At 37.9% G+C, this 16,129-nt stretch overlaps 1 protein-coding gene across 2 annotated transcripts; it reads left to right on the top strand.

Annotated features, from left to right (window-relative positions):
- The first annotated feature begins 6,546 nt into the window (after positions 1 to 6,546).
- On the top strand, positions 6,547 to 12,959 carry LOC133866609 (probable serine/threonine protein kinase IREH1). Of its 2 annotated transcripts, none has more exons than XM_062303185.1 (4): positions 6,547 to 7,084; positions 11,803 to 11,867; positions 11,992 to 12,174; positions 12,272 to 12,959. In XM_062303185.1, exons 1-4 carry the CDS (start codon positions 6,943 to 6,945, stop codon positions 12,368 to 12,370), a joined length of 489 nt encoding a protein of 162 aa, XP_062159169.1. In that variant the 5' UTR covers positions 6,547 to 6,942; the 3' UTR covers positions 12,371 to 12,959. The 2 variants fall into 2 exon arrangements, with proteins under 2 accessions (XP_062159169.1, XP_062159170.1); XM_062303186.1 differs by having other exon boundaries at positions 12,348 to 12,959.
- The last annotated feature ends 3,170 nt before the right edge of the window (positions 12,960 to 16,129 follow it).

Here is a 16,129-nt window from a genome sequence, read left to right on the forward strand (position 1 = left end):
TCATTCATCTAACATGAAATCTGGACTACAATAAAATATCCCTTTGTTCTCATTCATATCTACTTCTGTTACTCCTATTATTGACTTTTTAGCATCTGTCCATCTATCATCATAAAGCAAATTCTAAGAGATATCAGACATTATAAATTTTTATTGAATAGAGATGAGGGGTAAGTTAGACATTTAACCAAGAATATGCAGAGATTGTATCCAATATTCAAATTGATAGCAACAAGGAAGTCCTAGCATAAGCAAAATATAGTCAACATAAAAGCATGAAACAAGGCAAGGCTGTACATACTGATAGAATAGTAAAAAGTGAACATTTCATATGCATAGAATAAAGATGCTGATCAAGAACTTTTGACCAAACAATTCCAGCTATGCCAGCATAGTCTAAGAAAACCATTACCCGCGATTCATCATGTTTTAATTCAGGTCAACATCAACTTCGTCTGCAATTCAGTCTCAATACAGCTCAAGAGAATACAAGATATCCAGCTCTCATGAACAAACAAACAAACTTTAACTCATGTAAAAACCTGATGAATTGTGCAAGTAGATCAACCAATATTGAATGCCTAGAGTGTGCAACTAACAATTCAGCAATTACTTCAATGAACTCAGAGGACTAAAGCAGTAGATCAACAAGAATCTATATATGCATTATTTCTCTATTTCACAATCTATTAACTGAACTCAGTGAAATTTTCTAACTGAAAAAGGCAAAAAAAAAGAAAGAAAAAAGACAAAAGACAAAAGATTTTACTAGAGAATATGGGAATAAACATGTACATACCAAGTTTGATGAACAAAACAGATATGACCCCTAAAATATGCTCATTTGGAGTTCCATTATGAGCACTGAGGGCATTCTCAAAGACAGCACATATCGATTTAATTGTGCTTGCTTCCATGCTCTCCTGATGTTCATAAAGAACCTCCAAATGTTCGGGTTTCATCGAGGTATTATCTTTTGACCCATCTACAGCTCTCAAACCACTTAATTTAACTGCGAGAGGCATATGATTTTTAAGCAAAAACAGTACCAACTTGCTCGCTGCCTTGATAACAGCCGAGCCTTTAAAAGAAGTAAAAACCTTCTCAAGATAATCTTGAGCACATCTCCTAACCTGCATTGAAGCAATCAAAATATCAATAAACCACTTATTAACTTGCTTTAAAATTTTCTACAAACGATCATTGCACTAATTAATCAACATATTCCGCATTCTATACACATAAACTGTCCATTGGTGCAAACCTTGCTGCAGCACCCAAAACCTGCAATCACCCAAGACAATCATCAACTACAAACAAACAAATTTAAATAAAAACTAATATAAATGATCTAGTTGCGGTGCACAGAAGGCAATATTATGAACACAAACCTTTGTCCATGTATCTGTTGTAAAGCTCAATCAACTGGGTGTAGTTCGTATCTGAAAACCCACTGTATATTCAAAATCAACCAACCAAAATGTAAAGAAAAAAAAAATAACATAAAAAAGAAAATAGCATACACCATCCAAAATTGACCTACATCTCTTTAGCTAGTACACAACATATATGAACATCATATAAGAACCAAAAAAAAAAAAAAATTACAATAAAATAAAATAGAGTCGTCAATATTTTCCAGTACATCCAGGAGTCCATTAGCTCCATTACAACTCCATCACAAATACCATTAACTATCATATTGGCCTCAAGGTGGAAGTAAACCATTCATCAGAAGACGTATAGTTGACCGCATAACATCAGTAATTGTCGGCAGGACACTTATATGGTTGAGTGCGGCATAGACTTGATTGAAGATGGGCCGCACATGCATTTCAATTGCCGGATCAGTTGGAATTATGGAATTAAAAACGTCTGTCATCCAAGCAATTATTTCGGCTGGGTTGGTATTGAAACAATAGGGTAAAAGCCAGAACAACTGGAGTAATACTTCTTGACTCAAAGGCAGAGGATCCATAGTCAAGACCCACCGTATATCAACCTGAAAATCAACGTTAATATTCAGACATCTAAATTGGATGCATTTTAATAACACAATACTATCAATTGATTTACCTGGGAGCATAGCCAATTCACAATTGACACATCACGCATTTGTAAGGCTGTACTGAAAGCCTCTTGGTATTTGTGTTGGCTTATCAATGTAGATAACAAATTTATGGGGTCCATTGACAAATTCACCTGATACACACATGATTCGTTTCCCTTATTGTACGCATATGAATGAATGCCAACACAAAATTTGAAAAACGCAAATTATACCTGAGAAAGAATAGAATGATGGTGACCACTGAACGTGTGAGCAACTGTCGATGACGAAGCGACAGAATCCTGCAAAAACAGACATTGAATAAGTACGTGAAATATCAAATAATTGTCAAAAACCAATTAATAAATAAAGAGATGTTGGCTAATCACCTGAGTACTATGATCGCGCGCTGCAGAAGGCACAGAAGGCAATGGAGATTGACTAGTGTTGTCTTGATTTTCCGTTGATTTGGAGGCCTACAATTAAAAAATGGTTTATGCAATGTGGAGAAGTACACATGTTTTTTAAGTAAGTAAAATGTGGACAGAAGTAATAAAAAAAAATAATAATAAATAATAAATTCACTAACTTGATTTTTTCGTTTCTTCGTTTTATCATTGTTGTTTCTTGGTGGCTTGCTCGATGCTTTGGATTTCTTCACCACTGTTTCTATAACAGATACATTTCTCTTTGTTCGTGGTCTCCCTTTACAGTCAATCTTCACAGGACTAAGCACATTTTTGCAGCTAGAAGATGCGACAGTAGCTGAAATGCCAAAAGATTGATTTTCGCAACGCCACAACTCTTTTAATTGATCAATTTTTTCCATTAGTTCCATGCAACGTTTCTCCGTGTTTACCGACGTGAGCGACAGTAATTCTTCCAAATTGTTTCTTACTTTGTCATGTATTTGGGCATGTGAATTATCACTAATGACATCATAACTACTCTTAACCTTCGAGTACTCTCGCTTAATATCTTTCCTCCATCTGTCAAGAACATATCTTTGTGGCAGAGTTGTCACTTTCTTTGTCCGTAACACGGAAAGCGAATGCCTACATAGGATGCCTTTTACTTCAAACATTGCACATGTGCACTTCACTTCGAGTTCATTTTCATTGAAGTAAACAAGAAATGTCTTTTCTATTAAGTGATCTCCAACTGCAACATATTCAACAACTTCGAAGGTAGAAATCGCACCTTCACTTTTGAGAAGAGCGTTATTACAAGACATCATTTTCACAAATTGCTCATGTACTTCTTTGAACTTCGCATTTGTGTAAACAACTTGAAACTGTTTCTCTAATTGCAAGGCACTTATACATGGGATTGTGCGATTGAAATAATCGAAATCAGCACGTGCCTCACTCTCGACCATTCTCCTTAAAGCGTTATCATATTCATCAACAAATTCTTTCAATGTGGTTCGTGAGTGCACGTAACCATCAAAAAATACGTTCATACTTTCACTTCGCTGTGTAGTACTCATTCCCGCCCAAAACGTATCTTTCATGTATGCCGGCACCCAAAATGTCTTATCCATATATAACCCATTCAACCATGCATTATCATGAAGATTATACTTCTCCAGAAGATCTTTCCAATTTTCCTCATATTCTTCACATGTTTGAGAGTCATACAAACATTTATTAATGGCACCCTTAATGCCATCAAAATTAGCATGTGATCCAAACTTTTCAGGCAATTTTTTTAAAATGTGCCACATACAATATCTATGACGACTTTCAGGAAAAACAATAGCGATTGCATTTTTCATAGCTCTATCCTGGTCTGTCATAATTGCTTTAGGGGCTTGACCATTCATGCACTCCAACCAACATTTAAACAACCACACAAATATGTCTGTATCTTCTCTTGAAATTAGTCCTGCCCCCAAAAGTATAGATTGACCATGATGATTCACTCCTACAAAAGGAGCAAATGGCATGTCATATTTATTGGTCAAATACGTTGTGTCAAACGTAATAACATCTCCAAAGAAATCATACGCTGCCCTACTCCGTGCATCAGCCCAAAAAACATTTCTTAACCTACAATCATCGTCCACATCTATTACGTAGTAGAAGCCACTATTCTGCTTTTGCATTCTTCTGAAGTAATCACAAAGTGCTTGAGCACCACCTTTACCAAGATTGAGTTCTCTTGCCTTGTTAATATAATTCCGACAATCTCTCTCTCCAAAGGAAAGATTCTCAAACCCTCCACTTTCAACAACTAATGAATTGAAATTTTTACACAAACGTATTTCTGCTCTGTCATTTAGCTCAAGTCTTCTTTTTGCAGCGTCACTAATTTTCTTATTGCTTCTAAAAAATCTCGCCTTGCCCGGACTTAACGAATGATTATGCATCAACTCAACTTTACTCAAAAACCACGTTCCATCATCACATAAATTTGCACAAATCCTAGCACCACACCCTGTTTTATTTGAAATTGGAATTGGCTTCGAACAATCACTTGTTTTAGGTCGCTCTGCACCTCCACGAGTACATATAAGCATTACGTAACCTTTTCTACCCTTCTTTTTTCTCGAGCTTCTCTGCGCTATACCAAACCCAGCTTGCTTAGCATACTTCCTATAATAAGAGCAGACTTCGTCTAATGAACTAAATGTCATTGATTCTTTCGGCTCTTCAACTTTCTCATCATCCTTTAACACCACAGGTAGTACCACATTTTCTTCCTCATCATTCAACTCTTCATCAGAAATAAATGTCATTAAATCCTTCGACTTCTCAAATTTTTCACCCATATCTATCCAAAAAAGTATACAAAATGTGTTTATAAAAAAGCCTAGAATAATAATAAAGAAAAAAACAAAACAAAACTATAACTCAAACAAAAGTGAAAAACCTAACCATTTTGACGGTCATCTTGATGGGTTAGATCATCGTCAAATTCACCCTCATTATCCAATCGTGAACTTGAAGAGTCCATTTAGAAAAGTGCTATATTAAAAAGTAATATAAGTTAATTGAATGAAAAAACTAAACTACATAACCTTAAAAGCATGTAATTTGACAATATTATACAAATTAAACTACATAAAGGCAGTCATAGCACTAGCTTTTTAATGCCTTCATTTTTCCTCATGGAAGTCTGACAATAAAAAACCATAGAAATCACGAGTATGTTTTCCTCATTGTACAAAAGATGGGGCACTTTTCACTAGACATATAATGACATTGAACAACTGATACAACAATTGTTCATAAAAAATAGAAAAAAAAAAAAAAAAATTGTTTAGGATCTACTCAAACTTAAATAGACAAGGATCCAGGCAAAGTCACATATGATGCCTAAACCAAAAAAAAAAAAAGAAGATAAAATTCTGCTGTTTCTTTAGTTCAGCTCATATAAAACCGTTTCTAAAAACAAATTTCAGAAATTTTGGGACCAATTAGCTACGGCCTAAGCTAAAGGCTAAACCTTCCTATTCACAAAAGCAAGACATTCTGTGGGTGTCAAACCACTTGCAACTTAATTAAAGGCGTGCTAAGAGGAATTTTTATAGTCCGATTTTGCGGAGTTGCAAAACTGAAAGAAACCTAATCAAAAGAAAACATGTCTCCTTTACAAAGGGATAGAAAATGTGAAAGATTTCTATTTAAACTTTCACGTGTTTGCTATTGGAAGAACAAATTGTTGAACCCTTTTACAAGAGCTACAATGCTAACTGAAATCTGTTGTTGTAAATGGATCTATCTGCCTCATAATACCGTGGGTACACACTGGATCGATGATGTCTACTTTTTTTTCTCTGCCTTGCTACTAATGATCCATCTAACTTCTAAGCTATTTTAGCCTGTGGGTTAAATTGCTTGCCTCTGTTTTCAACGAGAATCTTGACAAAAAGATAGAGATTTTATAGACTACAGATCTGACCCTGACCCGTCGGATCAAATACATGTTGTCACTGGATCATGAGACGGCCCTTATGAAATGAAAAAAACCAGCAAAATACAAACACCATATTGAGCAAAATACAAACACCATTCAATAATTTCAGAGAGAGAAACAGAGTTACCGGAGGGACAGGGACGACCGGCACCGGAGCGAGCGGGAGAGAGAGAGGGGCTGCGGGCGGCGGTCCGGAGCGAGCGGGAGAGACAAAGGGGCTGGCGGCGGCGGTCCGGAGCGAGTGGGAGAGACAGAGGGGCTGGGGGCGGAACTCCGATGAAGGATGCCGGAGGCTGATTTGGGCGGCGGTCCGGAGCGAGCGGAAGAGACAGAGGGGCTGGGGGCGGAACTCCGGTGAAGGACGCCGGAGGGCGATTTGGGGACTGTACGGACAGACTTCAGAGAGAGAGAGGGTGGGTGCGTTCAGCTTTGGGGGGAAATGAAATTTCATTTCCCCCTCCAACCAGTTTTGATGGAAAAAAAAAAAAATGAAAAAAAAGGATTAAGCCCACTTTCCACGTAAGCTGTTGTAACGTTGTTGTAAAATCTGTGTACCAGTATCATTTCTCTTTTCAATCTATCTACTCATGCCCAAACTCCTTCCAACCAAGACAAAAGCCACCATCTCTCTCTCTCTCTAGATTCAATTCATTCACTTTCTCTCTCTAGAATTCTACTCTCTCATCTTCAATGTCAGTATCGGGTTCCGGGTCCAAGGAGAAGAAGGAAGCTACGTCGGCGGAGCCCCTCTCGCAAGTGTCGCCGATACTGGCGTCGTCACTGGGATTGAATAGGATAAACACGCGATCTGGGCCGTTGCCGCAGGAGAGCTTATTTGGGTTTAGAGGTGGCGGCGGCGACACGGCCCCGCGCTCGGCGCCAGCAATTTGTCCAGGCCCGGCAACGCCGATGCCGGCTCCGGTTCGGGGAGTGGGGGGAAGAAGAAGGCGGTGGCGGGGCCGAGTAGTAGGATGTTGGGGTTCCAAGAGCATTGGGTGGATAATGGGAGCAATTCGGATAGTGTGTCCAGTGGGAGCGCGCAGTCTACGGACCAGAGCCCCAATGTAGTGGGGAGCTCGAGGTTACAGAATGGGGAGTCCTCCTCTCAAGCTGGTATGGGTTTTTGTTTTCTTTTTGATTTTTACTTGTTTGGGCAATCAAGCCTTACTTGCTGGTTATGCACTAATGAGAGATTGTTGTTCGTTTGATCGATTGGATTGCCATGGTTTTTCCTTATGTGTATGTTTTGTATCTGTTTGTTCTTTCATTAAGTTTGTATTTGTGGGATTTTGCAAATGAGTTCATACAGGGAAGAATGTCCAATGCCGTTCTTGTTTAACTGCGAATTTGGCATTTTGGTAGTTGAAGAATGTTCAGGTAGATTTTGTGTTTAATTTGGGAGTTTAGCATTTTGATAGTGAGAGAAGTTGAGTAACGGAGCTCTTGAAAATGGCCTATATGTGCCCCCAGTTTGTAGAATTGAGCATCGGTTCCAACAGTGTATTTATAGACATGGTTTGGTATTCTCGGGAGAGATTTCATGGGTGGTTCTGTTAGATGCTACCAAAGCCATTGCTATGTGGATTACCTTTTTAACTCATGGTTTAATCTTAGCAGCGCCCTTGTTTTCTCCAATTCCTCCTTTGTCTCCCTGTCAATCTTCGTTACTGGGGCCTGGTTGGTTTGTGGGAGATTTAAATCATATAAGAGTCACTCATTATATAGAGTTTGTACTGATACTCATTATTTAGAGTTTGTACTGATAAAAGTTAAAATTCCCATGATAGGGCATTATTTTGTTTGGATATGGTTCCAAACAACGATATCCAAACCATATTCAAAAAAGATAAAAAAGAAAAAAAGAGATATAGTTAGGACTTGTATTTGTTGGTGTTTTAAATACATCAATATTTAGATAAAAGATCTCAAACTTGATTATCTTGTAGCCTTTTATAGCTAAAGAATCAAAACTGTTACCTTTATGTATAACTTTCTCAAAATGGAAAAATGCCCGAGCATTGACTGACATAATTTTTCTTAAATGTAAACACATCTTTATAAATTTATATTATTAAAGTAAAAAAGTTTGATTTAGGTGTCATATTAGTACATTATTATTGTGCTTGATCTAACCGACACATGGTGTGATGAAGGAATAACAGAGTGGGATAGGTTACAAATATTCTCAGAAACTATATTTGTTATATATCTGTGTCATCCATTTGGTTGAGGATTTTAACAGAAAAGTATAAGGGTTGGGTACCTGGATTTGAAAGAATTTAAATTTGGACATTTCACAAAAAAATAAAAATAAAATAAAATAAGGCTTGCAATTGTCTCAACTTGCTACATGTTTTCGTAAGTGCCATTTTCTTACACTTATATGAGCAGACTACAAAGGTCTGTGATTTATAGGGTTTCAAGCTACATATCTTAATCCATTGTTCTTACGGTCTTTTGAACAAGAGGGACAAAAATCATGAAACTCTTAAAATGAAGCAATGAAATTGTAACAGAAGTTATCTATGAGCAAGAGTGACTAGGTCCATGTAGAAGTAGATGGTGGAAATGCCATGAGAGAAAATGTTATATTGAACTAGATATAGATATCTGGATTTTTATCTTATCTTAGTTTCTGATTTTTTTTTTTAGTGTATGGCTCACTTATATAGACAAATTACTACTCCCATAAAATCACCAGTCTAGGTGTGTAACCATAGTTCTATTAGTTTTTTTCCGTTTGTTTGGAAGGGATGTCTTCCCTGTAGGGGTGTTGGCTTCAGCCTTATGGAGAGCCGGTTCTATGTGGAGGCAAAGTCCTTCCGGTTCTCAGTGGAAGCAGGGTCTGCCGAGCTTCGGGTGGAGGAAAAGAGAAAAGGGTTTTCAGGTTATGCTGTTCTCGGGTTGAGTTGCACTGCTTGGTTACTGTCGAGGGTGGAAGAAGTCTTGGGTAATGCTGGGATCGAGGATTTCGTCAAATCCTTTAGGGAGGGATCAAAGGCGACCATCACTCGGAGAGGTGAAAACAGGTCTGGGCGGTTCTTGGAGGTGGCAGTTTTCGACGGAGGTCGGAGAGGGCGCATCCTTTTTCCTGAGGGTCGGGACGGGAGAGGGTGGAGCCGTGTTTCTGGGGAGCTGAGCAAAATGTTGGATTTTCTGGAAAACATGTGTGGGCCTTCGTCTTCTGGCGGTCGTTCTTCTTCTGGTGTTTTGCCGTTGGGCGGTAAATTGGGGATAGGTTCAGGACGTCCGTCGTTTGCGGCAGTGGTGAGTTCAGCAGCTACCGTCTCAGGAACTAGGGTTGAGACAAAGATGATTGGTGATTGGCCTCTGCTGGTCGGGTGCGACGTGGAGAAGATGCAGCTGCGGGGAATGGAGATGGGGGCGGTCTGTCAGGTGAGTGATTGCTCCGTTCTGGAGGAGCAACCGGTCGGCGTCTCGGGTTTGAACCTTCGTGCAGAAGACCAGTCCAGGTATCGAGGTTGTGTCTGTAGGCAGGCTGGCGTGTCCAGGAATTCAGCTGTTGAGGGTGACGTTTCTCTGCAAGGGGAGGGACTGGTTGGAGTGTTCGAGAAGGTGTTTGAAATCCTGGGCCAGTTCTCCAAGGCGCTGGTTTGGGCCTGTGGCTTGCCGAAAAAGCTGGGCTATAAGTCTTCTCTTGGGCTTAAACGTAGGGTGGATTTTGTGGCGGGTCGGGTGCTTAAGAGGGTAAAGTTTGTTGTTAAAGGGTTTCGGGCTGGGGCAAAGTTTAAGCCCAATGCCAATTCGGACAATGTTTCGGGCCGTAAGTTGTCGTCGGCTGATGGTGCAATATCGGGGCGGGGCTCGGGTCTGGGGTGTCTTCAGCGTCCGATGGAGTTCCATGGGAGCGCCCTTCGGCCGGACGTGACGTCGGCGGCAGATCCTGGGGTGGATATGGTTCTGTCTCTTTCCGGGGCTAGATCCAGTGATCGGGTGCTCGTTCCTGTGGTCGAGTCAGTCAATGAGGGTGCCGTCCCTTCCTCTCTTCCAGCGCTGATGTTGCGTCCGCCGGTGTTTCTGAGTGTTATTCCTTCTGGGGTGCGGCCTTCTTTAGTTTCAAGTTCTTCCGAATCAGGGTTCATCCTTCGGCAGGCAGGGGTTCTTCCGTCAGCTGGGGTGAGGTCGGGCGTTGAGGTTTTTCAGTTTGGGGAGATTGGTGACTCGTCTGTCGGTGCTAGGCGTGATCTCGTTGGCGTTGCTCTTAGTGCGCCTTCTGGTAATTCTTTGTATCGAACATCGTCTCTCCGTCGGCAGGCAGGGATGCTTGCGGATGTCCCTGCCTTGGGAAGGAGTTTTGGTGGGGTTAATCTCTTGGGTCTTCCTGGGGTTTCGGTTTCCTTTCCCTGTGGTCAGTGGGTTTTGTTTCCTCATTGGCCAAGATCGGTCCCCTTTGTGGTTGGGCACCCCCAGTTAACTGGTTTATCGTCTAGGGTCGTTGAGGTGGGGGAATCTTTAAAGGGGGTTGATCCAAAAGGAAGTGTTGTTGGGTGCCCCCTGGTTCCTGGTTGCCGTCTGGAATCGTTGACGTGGGGGATTCTTCTAAAGGGGTTGTTCCAAAGGATAATGTTGTTGTTTACTCCAGGGTTGTGGAAGAGAGCAAGTCGTGTTTTCGCACGATGGGGGTTTCGTTTGTGGGATCTGATCAGAAGGGATTTCTAGATTTTTTGGCTTTGATCGAGGATGAGCGCTTTGACTTTGAATTCCCTCCTAAGAAGGATAAGGAGATAAAAAGGAAAAAGGGGAAAAGAGAGGTCAAGAATTTAGAATGTTCTATCAATTTCGATGCTAGGGGAATGGGTTCTAGTCGGGACAGGGGCAAGAAGATGGGGGTTTGATGTAATTTTCTTTTTTTTTGGGTTTTTCAGATATATATTTTTTTTTTCTTTTTTTTTTGTGTGTGTCCTTTTTGTATACTCCATGTATGCTTAGGGGCGCCTTTTACGCTTTTTTATAATATTCTGTTTATTACCTATAAAAAAAAATAAATGTGATTTGTATATATTCTAGGGGATTTATACTTGTATTGAAAAAATAGGAAAAGTTCCAGGTGGTTTGTGCTTTACAGGTGTTTTTCTTCCCCAACCATCATAAGAAAACAAAATTTGTGAGGGAATGGTGATGAGTAGGATACTTGGATGGAAACTAATGGAAGATAGCAATGCAAATTATGAGAGCCTGAAAAATGTGGTAATATATGACATGTAGTACAATTTCAGTTGCAATTGCTACATGTTTCTTGGTCACTTGCATTTCTGCTTCCCAAATCTTCCCCCGTTTGTTGTGTTTTCCTTCAACTGGAATTGAGATGTTTGGGAAATGGAAATGATTTTTATTTTATTTTATTTTCTATTACAAGTTCAATTAGAGTCACATTAATTACCCTGGTACTTATGCTACACTGCTTTTGGAGCATAACTTGTCCCACTTATGCTTTTGCACATCTGTTATATTATCAAATTACAAACGTTTGACCTGCTGTCTAATTTGCATATTTTATAGAAAGAGAAGAGGTTGACATGCTGCTGACCTTCTCTTGTGGGCCTAGGCATTTGCTTTTGCGTTTCATATATTTTCATCTTCTTTCTTCTTCTTTGCCTCGCTTTTTTTTTTTTTTTTTTCAATTAAAATATACTGATTGTATTTTAGGGTATATGCAAGATTAGAACTTTTGCATCATTTAAACTTTGGTCATTCTAGGATAGATTCAATTAGTGAAACGATTCAGTTGTGGTTTCATTTCTTCTAAATAACTGGCATATTTGTTATGTGTTTCTCAAAAGTTACTTTTGATATTTTGAATCACCTACCAGCGCGCTATGAATCATCATGGGGTCAGTCTGGAGGGTTAATCAGTCCAGATGTTTGTACACCAGAGGTACTTGAGAAAATATTTTTATTGATGATAACCATGCAATTGTTTTATCTGATTTAGTGATTATATTTTCTATCCATTATTTACTTTTCACAATATAGTTGATGGCTTGAATATTTGCTTCCAGACTGCATATGAGTGTGACAATCCAAAGGAGTCCGAGTCTCCCCGTTTTCAAGCCATTCTACGTGTTACAAGTGCACCTAGAAAGAGGTTTCCTGCTGATATCAAAAGTTTTTCTCATGAACTAGATTCCAAGGGCGTTCGCCCTTTCCCATTTTGGAAGCCTCGAGGCTTAAATAACTTGGAGGTACTTAATTTTATCTTTTGCATTAAATTTCCTTGCAAATGATAAATATACTTCAGGAAGTATCATTTGCTTTTTATTTCCCTGCTGTTCTATGCAGGAAATATTGGTTGTCATACGGGCAAAATTTGACAAAGCAAAAGAAGAAGTAAACAATGATCTGGCTATTTTTGCAGCGGATCTGGTCGGAATTCTTTAAAAAAATGCAGATAGTCATCCTGAGTGGCAGGAAACTATTGAGGACTTGCTGGTTTTGGCTCGTAGCTGTGCCATGACGTCTCCTGGGGAGTTTTGGCTTCAGTGTGAAAGCATAGTACAGGAATTGGATGATAGGCGTCAAGAACTTCTGCCGGGTATGCTGAAGCAGCTTCACACCCGAATGCTTTTCATTCTCACAAGGTGTACCAGATTGTTGCAGTTCCACAAAGAAAGTTTGGCTGAGGATGAACATGTTATTCACCTTCGTAATTCTAGCATCTAGCATCCTGCATCCTGCGGAAAAGCGAATTCCTCCCAGCATGGGAAGGGAGTCCAAGTGTTCTAGTGCTGCAAAGGCCTCAGAGACTGCTTCAGCAAGGAAATATTACAGTCAGGAGCAGCAGCATGGCTTGAATTGGAAGAGAGACCATGTCATACAGCCAGAAAAAAATTTCATGTCATCGTCTCTTTAATTTAATCTTAAGATGATGAGTGACTTGTTTGTTTTTAGTTTACAATAATATTTGACTAATTCGAGTGATGTTGTTTATCTTTCAGTTCTTAATTAATTTCTATATGCTTTTGAATAATTGGCATTGGGAACAGGTGTGGGTGCATAACAGTCCAAGAACTGTGACTAATTAGAAGGAAATTAAATCTCACAATATCTTTTGTGGGGTGCACTCTTGTTTGCCAATCCTTGTCAATTGTCTGTCTTCTATTTATGCCTTTAAATGGGTTTTTGGCATGGCATGGGGTTGATCTTCTCCTTTCTTTTTCCCTTTTTTTTTTTTTTTTTTTTTTTTTTTTTTAAGTATTAATTAAATGAAAAATTTAAGCTATTTAGGATAAGTGGTGATTTAACATAATATTAGACCAAAGGTCTTGAATTCGAACATTATTTCGGTCCGTCATTCTTTTTCAATTAAATATTTTAAATATTCTATATGATGTTAAAGTATTTATTAAATTATTAAATTTATCTATTATTATTAGTTTAAGTTTTTAAAACAAGCAGCGATTTAATAGAACTGTTGGGAGTAAATGTCTTGTTCTATAAGCTGGAATGATACATGATTTTTGGTATAAAAGGCGAGTAATGATTCTTGCACAACTCTTATACAACTTTTACACAACTATAACTACTTTCTTTCTTCTTCTTTTTTTCTTTTTTTTATGATCAACCATTAGATTTATTTTTCTACATGTAGGCTATAAATATTTAATAGTTGATCATTAAAAAAATTTGTTAAAGTTGTGCAATAAACTTTACTCTTAAAAGGTAAGGGAGAGTGAGAAATAGTTTGAAAATGGGCTTGTGTTTTTTTCCAGTCTCGGAAGAACAAAGTTTTTACGAGGATAAAGGGAATTCCTATTTACTCTTCTAAACCTATATGAGAATAGCCCCATTTTTACATATTAAGCATGTGAATTTTACATTCATATTTTTTTTTTTCAATGAATAAGTAGAACTTTAGTAAAACTCAAAGAATCAAGTTGTACAAACAAAGTCCACCAAACAAATGAAACATGCTACAAACAAAGTAGTAAAGCTCAAAACAAAACAACAAACATCAAACTAGCATAGCAATATCCATATTCCATCTACGACAAAGGCTAATGTTAGCCTTGGTTTTCTTGAATTTTCCTTTTTCTGCAACTCGAAATCTAACTTCCCAGAAAATGTGCTTCAAGATTTGCTCCTTTGTATGAGGATCAGCAGCATGCTTCACTTCATTACAAGCTCTCCACACACCATACACTGTAGAACTTAACACCCAACGACAGGCCACTCCAAACATTGATTTAGTTCTCCAATTTCTACAGCCTTCTTCCATAACATCCTGCCAAGCAAAATGAGGCTGCGAAATACCACAACGATGCATACACTCCCTCCAAATCCGATTACTAAAACTACACTGAAAAAACAAGTGATCACGACTTTCAGTGCAGAAAACACAACTAGTGTCACCCGAAAATTCCCATGACAGAAGACGATTATCTGTGGTTAATCGATTTTGAACAGCTAGCCAAAGCAAAAAGGCGAACAACTAGCCAAAACAAAAAAGCCTACTTCGGAATAGCCCGAGGGAACAAAACAATAGACCATCATGGGATTATACTTTTCTTCTGCCGTAGGAAGTCCCAAGTGTCAGCACTGACATAGGAACCATTCTTATACATGATCCATGTTGGCCTATCGGCAACATCAATTTTTACATTCATTTTTCTTATCGTCATTTTGAACAAATGTTAGTTATTTGAGTAAAGATTATAACTAATTTATCGTATTCACGTCACACTGACGGATGTTGCGTATTTTAAGTAGTTTAGACTTTTGTTTTCATAAGTGTTGGACAAGAGAAATCTCATATAACATCATGTTAAGTGTTTGACATAATAAAATTACTTAAACACGTCACGTTAGCCGTCATGAAATGGGCGTGAAGAATAATATTATACTAGTTATTTTTCCTATTTAGTCTACTAATCAATTGTTTATTAAATTAACATGTGTTTAAAATGGGTATATAAATTACGTGTATTTAAGACACATGTCGATCTAATATTCATTTAAACACTTTTTGAAAAAACTGTCCTGTTAAACGACAAGACGGTGAAGTCTAATGAGTCTAAACGCGTGGCATTTGCTTTTGACACAAGTTAAGCTGAGTCGTCGGTGGCTTTTTGGGGATGGTGGGAAGGGATTTTAGGTCAAGTTTGTTTGGTTAGATTGAAGAATAATTGCATCACAAAAGAGAATTGAGAAAATACAATTTGTTCACTATAATTCAATTTCTTTAACTTCACGTGGGTTTGAATATACAAGATCAAACCTTTTGGTCATCAAATCTGGACCCAACTACTCTATCTATGCCATTTTGTTGCACACAATTCTAAAAAACATTTTACATTTACTTACAATTTTTTTTTAAAAAAAAAAAATTAAGAAAAATGATAGAAATTACTCCAGCTTTACATCTATGTACAGTGGTTTTGAAAAAAATAGGGTTATTTTTTAATTATATTTTATTATTTTTCATAAACAAATTTTGGATTATTTTTTAGAATTCAAATTTTACTCGGGTTTTATTCAACTTTTTCTAATTTTGTTTTAAGTTCTCTAAACCATCCAAACATAATTTCAAAAATCAAGTTCCCTCAGTATTCATAATTTTAAATATAATACAAAATAGTATAATATAATAATAATAATAATAATAAATCCTCACCCCCAAACGAGCCCAAAGCAAAATAATTTAAACGGGTCTCCAAAATTAAATATGTAGCACCTTCATTTTCTACTCCAAACATTTTAATACTTAATTCGATAACCTTCAACCGTGCTTGACTTTTTTTTTTTTTTTTTTTAAATAAAAATATATGTGGGTTGGAATTCTTGAGCATGGTCAATAGTAGCCATCATTTTCACTAATTGCCTCTTGACCAAAAGATTTTTTTTTTTTTTTTAATTAAAGAAAAAAAAGAAGAAGCCTTTTCTCCTAACATCAGAAGACTTATACATGACTTAAATATGTTATCTTTCTTCTCTCTCTATTTTTTTTTTTCTTTTCCAATAAAATGAACGAAAAAATAATACATAAAACTTTTACTTACTCCAACCCCCCCAAAAAAAAACACTTGTGGGTCAAAAAAAGCCCCGAGAGTAATCTATTTAAAAACCCCATTCCCTTTCTCAAAGGTTTTTGGCATGGCATGGGGTTGATCTTTATGCTTTGCCATTTGTAAGAATAGTTTT

This window comes from Alnus glutinosa, chromosome 4, assembly GCF_958979055.1.
Source record: "Alnus glutinosa chromosome 4, dhAlnGlut1.1, whole genome shotgun sequence".
NCBI lineage: Eukaryota > Viridiplantae > Streptophyta > Magnoliopsida > Fagales > Betulaceae > Alnus > Alnus glutinosa.

Excerpts from the sequence above, each read along its gene's own strand:
- LOC133866609 (XM_062303185.1), top strand. The coding sequence starts at position 6,943 with ATGTTGGGGTTCCAAGAGCATTGGGTGGATAATGGGAGCAATTCGGAT. Across the intron at positions 7,085-11,802 it reads GGAGTCCTCCTCTCAAGCTG|CGCGCTATGAATCATCATGG; the intron begins GTATGGGTTTTT and ends ATCACCTACCAG. Across the intron at positions 12,175-12,271 it reads GAGGCTTAAATAACTTGGAG|GAAATATTGGTTGTCATACG; the intron begins GTACTTAATTTT and ends TGTTCTATGCAG.